This window comes from Mus caroli, chromosome 12, assembly GCF_900094665.2.
Source record: "Mus caroli chromosome 12, CAROLI_EIJ_v1.1, whole genome shotgun sequence".
NCBI classification, from domain to species: domain Eukaryota; kingdom Metazoa; phylum Chordata; class Mammalia; order Rodentia; family Muridae; genus Mus; species Mus caroli.
The window spans coordinates 47,945,500-47,956,473 of NC_034581.1; the positions used below are offsets into that span (position 1 = coordinate 47,945,500).

At 33.6% G+C, this 10,974-nt stretch overlaps 1 protein-coding gene across 4 annotated transcripts in view; it reads left to right on the forward strand.

Moving 5' to 3' along the window:
• The window catches only part of Arhgap5 (Rho GTPase activating protein 5), a 66,454-nt gene extending 57,262 nt beyond the window's left edge, over positions 1 to 9,192 (forward strand). For all 4 annotated transcript variants that reach the window (XM_029484965.1, XM_021178861.2, XM_021178860.2 and 1 more), the window contains exons 6-7: positions 1,912 to 2,017; positions 6,558 to 9,192. In XM_029484965.1, coding sequence (XP_029340825.1) covers positions 1,912 to 2,017; positions 6,558 to 6,885 — 434 coding nt within the window. In that variant the 3' untranslated portion in view covers positions 6,886 to 9,192. The remainder of the gene's footprint in view (positions 1 to 1,911; positions 2,018 to 6,557) is intronic.
• The last annotated feature ends 1,782 nt before the right edge of the window (positions 9,193 to 10,974 follow it).

Below are 10,974 nucleotides of genomic sequence, written 5' to 3' on the forward strand. Positions count from 1 at the left end.
CTCCCCCTCCCCCCTCCCCCTCTCTTCCTCTCTCCCTCCTACTCTTCCACTCCCACCGTGGAGATAGCTTGGCAGCCAGTAAAACGCTAGGATCCTACCATCTCTACCTCTGTCCCTCACAATCCTAGGATTACAAGAAGCTATCCAGGATCCAGCTCTTTACATGGGTAGTGGAATCTGAACTTAGTAGGTCTTCATATTTGCTTGCTAGATAATTTAAATGTGCCTAAAAGATCAGAAATTTTAAAATTACTAAGTAATTTAGGGTGGGTAAGTATGGCAGAAAGATGCAGTACTTGATTCAAAGTGTATTCCTAGTTTGAAATCAGTCACTCAATATTTCTAGCATGCACATATTATTTATCTGGAAAATGGAATCGTCCATTTGGGCATCAAGAAACCTAGTGCTTAATTTGCATTGGTGGCTAAAATTAATGTAATTTTTAGGTTTTCCTTTTAATATGTCTTCAAATTCTTTTAAATGAGATTACTTTTATTTTAAAAGTTCTCAGTTGTTTGTTTGTTTTTTAATTAAAATACAGTTCTGAGCCAGCAAGGTATCTCATAGGTAAAGGTGCTTGCCACCAAGCCTGACATTCTTGAGTTAAAGCCCCAAACATACAAGGTGAAAGGAGAGAAACAACTTCAACAGGTCATCCTGTGACCTCTATTGGGGCGCATGCCTTCCCCCTCTCCCACCTCTACACACATAAACTAGTGAAGTATAGAAAGGAAAAATAAATTTTAAAAGGGGGCTAGAGAGATGGCTCAGCAGTTAAGAGCACTTCCTGCTCTTAACTGTAAGACCTGAGTTTGGTTTCCAGCTCCTGTGCCAGGTAGTTCACGACCAGCTTGTTCCTTCTTTACTTCTAGGGGACCCACACTTGTGTAACATCCCCCACCCTACAAAGATATACACAAAAACTATAGAAAGTAAAAAATAAAAATCTTAAAAATAAAATCTTTTTAAAAAGTAACAATTTTTTAAAACTTGTGACATATTGCCACAATATACATACACAAATGTTACTTCTTGGTCATAAACACTAGCCTTGGAAAGACCTAGCTTAGAAGTAAAATGTGACAAATGAAAATTTTTACTACTTGATAATTCTCCCATGATGTGAAGGCAAGGGAGAGAACAAAAAATAAATCTCTTACCTCCCATTCTTTGCAGTACTGTATTATAGTCCTGTCTTATAATTGCATAAACTTGGAAAAATAACTATATTAAATATGTATGCTACTTGTAAAGGAAACTTTTGGTAGAGATTACAAGTAAGTAAACTGGATAACTATAGTTTCAGGGCTATATTGTACCTATCACTGGTGTTGGAAATCTTTTAACTTTTATTAGAAGAAAAACTTTTTTTAAAAATTTATTTGTTTTATTTGTGTGACTACTTTGTTACTCTCTTCAGACACACCAGAACAGGGCATTGGATCTCATTACAGATGGTTGTGAGCCACCATGTGGTTGCTAGGAATTAAACTCAGGACCACTGGAAGAGCAGCCAGTGCACTTAACCGCTGAGCCATCTCTCCAGCCCCCTAGAAGAAAAATTTAATGACACGTTAAAATAAAAAAAATTCATGTTTCAGAATTTCTTGGAAGATACCCATTATTCATTTATTACGTGTTGTCTGTAACTGACTGCTTTTGTTGTTCAACTGTAGGACTGAGTAGTTGTGCCCATAAAGCCTGAAACTCTTAGCATCTGTAGCAGGAATATTAAAGAGACTAGCATCCTTATAAGTAATTAGGTAATTTAAATAAATTTCTAGTTGTGTGTGTGTATATACATATGCACACACACTTCAAACAGTCTTAATTTTTATAGTATATATTAACTGGATATTTGCATCAGATATTTGTAAGTTTATAATTTTACCCAAAAATTTCTCTTACAGAAATCCCAGATAAAACAGAGCGCTTTCATGCCTTGAAAGAAATTGTTAAGAAATTTCATCCTGTAAACTATGATGTATTCAGATATGTGATAACACATCTAAACAGGTACTTGCAAATAAAATGCACTTTGTGTTTCAGACTTGTAACCTTTATAAGGGAATACAGACTAAGCACAAGGTTCTGTTTGGGTTCTTTGCAATGGCTGTCTACATGATCTAATTCATATCTATATGGTTACTATTTTGCAAATATGATCAGTATTTGTTTCTGTGTTTACTTAGTTATTATACTGAAATTAAACCCAGGACTTATGCTAGGTAAGCACTCTACCACTGTCCTATATATTCAGCCCAACGCATATTTTTTTCACATTTTTTCTTTAGTAGTTCTCTTGTGTAGAGTCCTAGAATTTTACTGAAAAATGACAATAGCCAAATAAACTAAATCAACCTATTTGGAGTTAGAGGAATTGGGGATTAAAGAGTGAAATCATAAGTAGAATATAACTCTTACATGATTCACTTCACCTTGTCTACCATACTGTGTTGTGTATTTTGTGTATTTCATATAGGGAAATTTTATCACAAACTGTCCTGTTACCCAAAACAGGATACTAATTCCTGTATACATAACTCTATAAATGACTCACAGTTGGAATTCCTATTAAGTGAGAAGCACTGTAGTATTGATTATTAAGACTAGCTCAGACAGTGTCGTCAAATAAGTATCAGTTTGCAATGTTGTTATAATCATAACCTTAGACAAATTATCCATTGTTCAGTTATAAAAATAAGAAAAATAGTACTTCATGAAGTTGTTTTGAAGACTGGATAGGTGTTTTTGGTTTTGTTTTGGGTAGAGTTTTTTTAATTATTATTTGTTTATATTTTTATTTGCACAAATATAAGTAAAAATAAACTTTTCAAAAAATTTATTCAAAAAATATCTACAGTGTCAACTTAAAAAGAATTCTGCAGAGTTATGTGGCTCAATGGTGGAGCATTTGTCTAAATTCTGGTAAGCCCTGAGTATGATCCCTACCACAAGAAAATAGATTGTGCAGGGCAGTGGTGGTGCATACCTTTAATCCCAGCACTTGGGAGGCAGAAGCAGGCTGATCTACAGAGTGAGTTCCAGGATAGCCAGGGCTACACAGAGAAACCCTGTCTCAGAAGAAAAAAAAAAAATAGATTGCAATAATAAGACCCAAATGAAGTACATTTTAATCTGTTCATTTAAAGTTTTATTATTGCTATCAGTGTGATATGTAAAATTATACTATTTTATAACCCTTCTTCCAAGTCCCCTTTTTAAAAAAATGTCAGTTTAATAATAATATAGAAATGGTTGGTATTTTGTTAACAAGGTATATTGAAGATTTAGACCTTAATATAAAGGCCAGTGATACTTTGTGAACATATCAGGCTGAATTAAAAATTGGACTTGGGCTGGTGAGATGGCTCAGTGGGTAAAAGCACCCGACTGCTCTTCCGAAGGTCCAGAGTTCAAATCCCAGCAACCACCTGGTGGCTCACAACCACCTGAAATGAGATCTGACACCCTCTTCTGGTATGTCTGAAGACAGCTACAGTGTACTTACATATAATAAATAAATCTTAAAAAAAATAATTGGACTTGATTTAAAGGATTATGAAGAGATGACAGCGCAGAGTACATTCAAAAAGTCAAAATACTGGCCCACCTTCAAAGTTATGTTAAGTGCTGTATTCTGGAATTATCTTTGGCTATGTACAAAAATAAACAGCACAACCAAAAGCATATTTGATGCATGAAGAACACAAAGAGGAGGCTTATTTGGACTGACCAAAATAAGAATGGGAAAAGTAAAAAGATGGAGGAACAACGCCAGGTTATACCAGACAGTACTGTTCACATCATGACTCGTTGACTAGCTTTAGTCTGTATAATCATAAAAAAGTTTGTTTCAGAATATATAAATCTTTTTTTTACTATACATACTATAATTTTTTTGCTATGAGACCACATTCTTTAATGAAAAGCATTATATTATTTGCATCCCTCATTGGAAAATAGAGCATAAGCTATTTAAACTTCAGTTTTAAAAGAAACACTCTACTGTACAGTTCTAGTTTTCTTTTGAATTATTGTGATAAATACCATAGCCAAAAGCAACTTAGAAAGAAAGGGTTTTTTTGGCTTATGTTTCCCATATCATTGAAGGTAAATGCAAGACAGGAGCTGAAGCAGAATCTGTAGAGGAATGCTGTTACCAGCTTGCTCTCTTAACTCCTCCTGCTCAGCTAACTTTTTTTTATACAGCCTAGCACTCTTTGCCTAGCACATTCACAGTGAGCTAGGCCCTACTACATGAATCTTTGGGCAAGAAAATAGCCCACAGGCATACCCACAGGCAGATCTGTTTCAGAAAGTATCCGGAAGGCACTTTGACAGCTGAAACTAGCTAGCTAGGAGCTAGACTGTAACTTGGTAAAGCCTTTTTTTTTTTTTAATGCTGCATATTCTCACAAGTACTGAGCACATAACAGTGAACAAAATAGTGAAATCTTCATGGGGCTAGAGTTCTAGGAGAAAGAGAAATACATGTTTTGGCAGATTGACAAGATTGTAGTTATAATGTGGAATGATTCTTCGGTTATATTCTTCCACTTTTCATATCTAGTGAGTTTCAAGTCCATTCTTTCCTAATTATTTTTCTATTTTCTTTCCCTTACCACAACTTTATTTACTATTTCTCATTCAGGAATTACTAGTGTTAATGGTTGTTCTTTGCCAACTTTTATTTTTACCCTCCCTTGATTCTGATGCCAAGATGATCGAGTTAGATAGTTGTGGATCACATAGTTGCGGGTGATGGAATCTGAACTTGGGTTCTTTACAAGAGCAACAAGTATCCTTAACTGCTGAGCCTTCTCTCTATCCTCAAAGTTTTTTCAGTGTTGAAAGTAGTCCTTTATCTCTGTAGGATAGGCTCTAAAATGATTAACACTAGCTGTACTAAGTGGTTACACTTCCCCTCCCTTTTCTCATAAACAGCAGTTAATTAACTATTAATAGTAGCGGGTATCCAGGATTGTCCATTTGCGGCACATCTTAACATGCTGCCAGTGGTTTGAGAGTATGGTACCCAACAGTGATCTGAGAATTTGAGAAATCTGTTATTCGGCCTCACCACAGACATAATAAATCACAAAGATCAGATAGTCACCAGCAGTTTAGTCACCAGGGCTTTAATAAGCCCTCCAGAAGATTCTAATTTTGTATCCTTAACTTTGTAGGTAATCCCAGAGCCTAGCTAGCACTTGACTGCTACATAGAAATACCACATAGAAATCCTCCACGACATAATGAGTTTGAAGCCAGCCCCTGTTTAAAAACAAGCAAATATAGAAGTAAATATTTGTAAGACAGTGCAGCAGTTGGAGATGAGAAACCGGATAGATCGATTCCTGATCCAAACTCTGTCCTCAGTCCCGGAACTTTAACACTCAGACCAGGGTCTTACTCTGTGGACTTCATTCCCCAGTCAGATCCTTGGCCAGCATGACAAGCCTGAAGTAGCTCATGTGGCTTACATGACAGGGAGTCAGCCTACCTCAGGTGCACAGCCGGGAGTCCCTGTCTCCCTGTACATACTAATTGCCTACTACTTATTAAGAAATGGTTGACTTTTATTCTGACTGCTTCAGTTGAGTTTTTTTTAGAACATAATGTTTGGCTACACATTTTACTTTAGATAAGCGATTCCTGTGTCTGGGAGTTTCCTATGGCTTGTGGATTGTTTGTTTGTTTGTTTGTTTGTTTGTTTGTTTTAAGTCTTAAAATTTTTCCTGCTATGCTATCTGTACAGTTTTTTCTGCTTTCCTTTTGTAGCTCAGGCTGGCCTAGAATCCACTATCCTACTGCTTCAGCCTCCTGATAACTTGGATTACAGATGTATACTACTATGCCAGTTTGAACTGTTTCTTTCCTATCTCTCTTAATGTAATAATTCATAGTTTAGGTCTTAAAGTTAGCTTCTCACATGTCTTGCTTACTTGAGACAGTGATAGTGCTTGCTCATGTATTTAAAGGACTGGATAAAAAATCATTTAGTACTCTATGACCATTTGTAAATTGATGTTAAATCATGAGAAATTTTAAAGTAGAATTTATTGAGTGTTCTCTATAGATAAAAATTTAATTTTAATAGTGAACAAAACGCTTACGGTTTTAAAAGTGTTCATAGTCTACTTGGAGCTAACTTTCTTGAAAGTTTAAAATATTCTTGGCTGGATAGATTATCCTAGGTTTTCCAAAGTTGGTTTAAAAGAGATAATTTATTTCTTAATGTCCCACAGTAGGTTAAAAACCTATATGCACATAATGTTTGTCACTTGGCCTTCTTAACCTAGAGGAAAAGGTTTGTTTGGGTTTTTTTTTTTTTCCTTCAAATTGAAAAGACCTCTAACACTTGGGGTGCAAGTAACAGTCTCACAAGAAATATGTATTGATTGCTCTCTTATTTTAGAATATAGTTGAATATAGAATGCTAAGAAAAAAATTAATTGGAAGATAAAATTAGCATGAATGGAAAACTAGCTTTGAGAATCTGTAATTGCAATGATTTCTGATTTCTTTTTTTTCTCCTGTTTTATAATTTCAGGGTTAGTCAGCAAAATAAAATCAACCTAATGACAGCAGACAACTTATCCATCTGTTTTTGGCCAACTTTGATGAGACCTGATTTTGAAAATCGGGAGTTTCTGTCTACCACTAAAATCCATCAATCTGTCGTTGAAACATTTATTCAACAGTGCCAGTTTTTCTTTTACAATGGAGAAATTGTAGAAACTGCGAACACTGTGGCTCCTCCACCAACTTCAAATCCAGGACAATTGGTAGAATCAATGGTACCACTTCAGTTGCCACCACCATTGCAGCCTCAGCTAATTCAACCACAATTGCAGACAGATCCTCTTGGTATTATATAAATAGAATGTGATTGCAGATGGCCTGAAATTGGACAAAAACAAATCTAGACATGCATGTTTCAGGGGTTAGTAGTATATTTCATGTTTCATACAGATAATCCACATCAAAATAATGAGACATTTTCTCTTTGAACTATATGGTATTCCCTATTCACTTACATTATGAATCTAAAAGCATGGGGTAAGCATGACTGGAGAGGTTTAATTTTTATAAACAAAAAAAAATAGTTATAAAAATGCAAAGCTGCTGCTGCATGCAACCTTATTGCAATCAGTATATCATTCCCGTGGCAATTTCTGTCACAGTATATTGTGAATACAGTTTTTCTATAGAAATTAAATGATTTAAAAACTCATATATGAAATGTTTAATGCTTTCAGCCTGCTTTATGGCTGATTTTGTTATTTGATTGCTAATTTGGGGACCTAATTCCAGCAGTCTGTATAGATAACTAAAGCCCAGTTAAGTATTTTTTAATTTCCGGTTACTATGCCATGCTTGGGATGTTTGAAAGAAAGAAAGAAAAACACATGTAACATATTTCACATTTCTGCACCTTCATCTTCTAAGTAAATTTGTGGATGATTTGATGAGGAGTGAATGAACCTGTTTCTTTTACTCACGTACCAAGGACACACTTGTGGTTAAAGTGAGTTGATAATGTGATGTAAAGAATAGTTGTCACCAACTCATTTCTTTATTATCTATAATGAAAGATACATTTTGTATACACAGTTAATTCTGTAAACAGATGCATGTTCAAAAGATCTATGATGGTCTTGTAATCTTAATCTAATATATTTTAGATATTTTAATTTTTCCCTCTTGGGGAATACACTTAGTATAGTGTAGAAAAATACTTCATGACATTTTCATATAAGGTTATATAACTTTTCATACATAAACATGAAGTTTGTTGTAGAAAGTTCTTTAAACCAAACATTTAATCTAGGATTTCAATTTAATCTGTTCCTTGAATCTATTTTTATGTGGCCCTTGAGAATATATCCCAAAAAATTCCATTGCTAATACAGCAATAAAAATACTTTGGGTACTGACAGACTCCTTGGAGTATGTATATATAAAATAACAAACTTGTATTCATATTCTTTCAGTGATGTGTTGTTCTACAATCCAGAATGGCTTTTGCACCATTTTTTAAACCAGTTTTCCCCCCTTTGCCGTTGGTACCAGAGTTGCTATAAATGACTGCTGCTTTAAGGGTTAAATATTTTGTTAGTGAAGATACAACCAGAACACTAAATTATGATAAAATTTTCTGACTGAGTGATAGGTAAATTTAGTTGGGCTATATTCAAAATTATTTTATTATCAAACCCGTACCATTTGTTTTACTGGAAAAGGAAAAGTGGTTTGCTTTTTACTGCTGGGTCATATTTTGTGTAGTAAAGAAATTCTTTGGTCAATGTTGTAATCTTTATATTTCAATTTTAAGGTTTCCTTATCTGTATTATAGTAAATTCATGATTTTGAGATTCAAGGCTCCTAAGAGTTTGATTTGCTCCATTTTGTCTTAAAATATTCTTTCTCAATTGTTGTATCTTAGGTATTGTACTTCCAATTTCAACAAAGATGTCAACATGAATCAGGCTACTGTTGAAGTACATGTATATTATAAATTATCTTGTGTTATTATCTTTTCTAAGAGAACAAAGTCCCTATTATTCCTATTGCAAAGCACACAGGAATTGAAAGTACAGTAATTTTTAAAAAAAAAATATCCGGTAAATGTAGTATTCTTACTTGTTCTATATTACTTATACCTATTGTCTATATAGCTTTAATTTATAGCTGTCAGTTTAACATTGGCATGTCTGGCAAAGAAAATTAAACTTTAAGAGTTTTATAAACTGTTTCTAGGTTGCTAAAGAATTTATTTTTCTACTATAAATGGTATAGACAAAGCATCAACTATGTACAGGATAAAAGCCTGACTATTTCTATTGAAAGTAGGCTTACAAGAGAATTTTCAGAACTGTTCATATCTTTGGTTCATTCTGTCCTAACTTTACAATTGTAATATGTGAGTCCCAGTTTATTTAAGCTATTATCTTTTATAATGTGTTAATTTAACATTCATTTACATTTAAAACTATTTTTGTTATTAAAATTAGCATTTATAAGTTTCCACATTAACCACCTTACACCTCTTCCAAAACTGATATTACTTTTCTATGCATTCTATCATTGATTTGACACACTACATAGTGAATCACTTAAATATTTTACATCTGGTTCATTTTACTACTAGGTTACAGATATTGAAAATTAAAGTATGGTTTAAAGCTCAGTCTCTTACACTGACTTGTGTTTGTTTTTGGCCAAGGGTATAGGTATGTTTTTAAACATTAGAACAGTAATTCTAAGAAGTGAGTAACATAATTAAATCATTTGTTGCTTGTAAGTTATTGCACTGTTTAGGGACACACACATACACACATGTGTATATAGATTTAATGGGTTTAAAGAATAGTAGATAGTCTTACAATAATGGGTCAACATTTGACATTTCACAATATTTAAAAAGTCCATCTATGCACATTGCCGTTGTTTCATTTACAGTTCAGTGCTTTTTATTCCAAAATCAGTCTCAACAGTGTTTAGATAATATAAAGAAGAATAGAGGGGTCTCTGTTTCAGGCTTTTAGTAGATTTTTTTAGAAGTCAAATTCTATTTGTTATGTACTTGCCAAGGTATATATATATCTTAACAAAATTCCAGGTGCAATATATGTGTTTAAAGTGATATTTTTAGTAGTACTTCCCTCCCCTCCCCGTCCCCTGCCCCTTAACACGGTGTAAATACTATAGGTAGCAGCAATCTAACGTACCCAAAAAAGCAGACCTTTTTTTTTTTCTATACTGTATGTAAATATTAAAGACTTTATGGTCGGCTGGTTGGTTGGTTGGTTGGTTGGTTGGTTGGTTGGTTGATTTAGTTTAGTTGGGTATTTTTTGGTTTCGTTTGTTTTTTGTTTTTGTGGTACTGAAATCTACTTTCTAATATCTCTTAGATATAAACAAAGGGGACATTTGAAATTAAATCTTAGGCTTTAACTTCCATGATTATTTTTAGCTTATTATAGAGTAATAATTAGGATGCTATTTGTCAGTGACTTTAAAATGTCAAAAGTGGTTTGTTTCTTTTTATAGTTAATATAATTTTATGCTTCATCCAGATGATGCTGCCATTATCAGTAAAGCTTCTGGTATGCTGAATGCTTCGCATAAAACATTAAGAAGCAGTGCAATTTTAAATTAAAGTTGCCTATATTTACCATTTTGTTGGTAAAAATTAGCTAATTTTAGGTAAAGTAGGAACATTTAAATTTTTATATTAATATAATTAAGATTTTACTGGATGACTTTGTTATTGAACTTTCCTTATACAATGAAAGGAAATGAAAAACTCATTGTGAATATAAGCTTTTAAAACTAGGGCCTGAGGGAGGGTGTGTAGCTCAGTTGGTAGAGTGTTTGCATAGGTTTCACAAAGCCTTGGAGTCAGCCCTCACCCAGCACTACATAAACCAAGCCTGTTGGCACCTATCTATAATCTTAGCATATAGGAGATAGAGGCAGAAAAATCAAAAGTTCAGAATCGTCCTTGACTACATAGTTTGAGCATAGCCTGCAACACATTAGAACCTACCTTTTAAAAAGATTTAAAAATAGGAAAACAAAATAAAATGTACAAATTAAACAATTGTATGTGAATTTGGATTTTGAGAGAAATTCTTCCAATAGAAATGTTTTTAAAACATTACAGCAGAGCTATTAATGTTGGAAAATAATGTTTCTGCTTTTTCTTCATGGCTTGAAAATAAGATAAGCCCAACTTTATGACTATCTGCTGTCATCTATGGATCTGGTGAGTTCTCTTTGAGTTAAATACCTATGCATATCTTGGATTTGAATTCTTAGGCTTTTCCAGTTACCAAAAACCTGTAAGTAATATTTAATTAAGGAAGATACCATTCTTCAAAGTACACCAAACCATTTTTTATTCTAGAATCTGTTTGGTTTTAACATATATTCTTAAATTCAGTGATTTGCTGTGATACAGA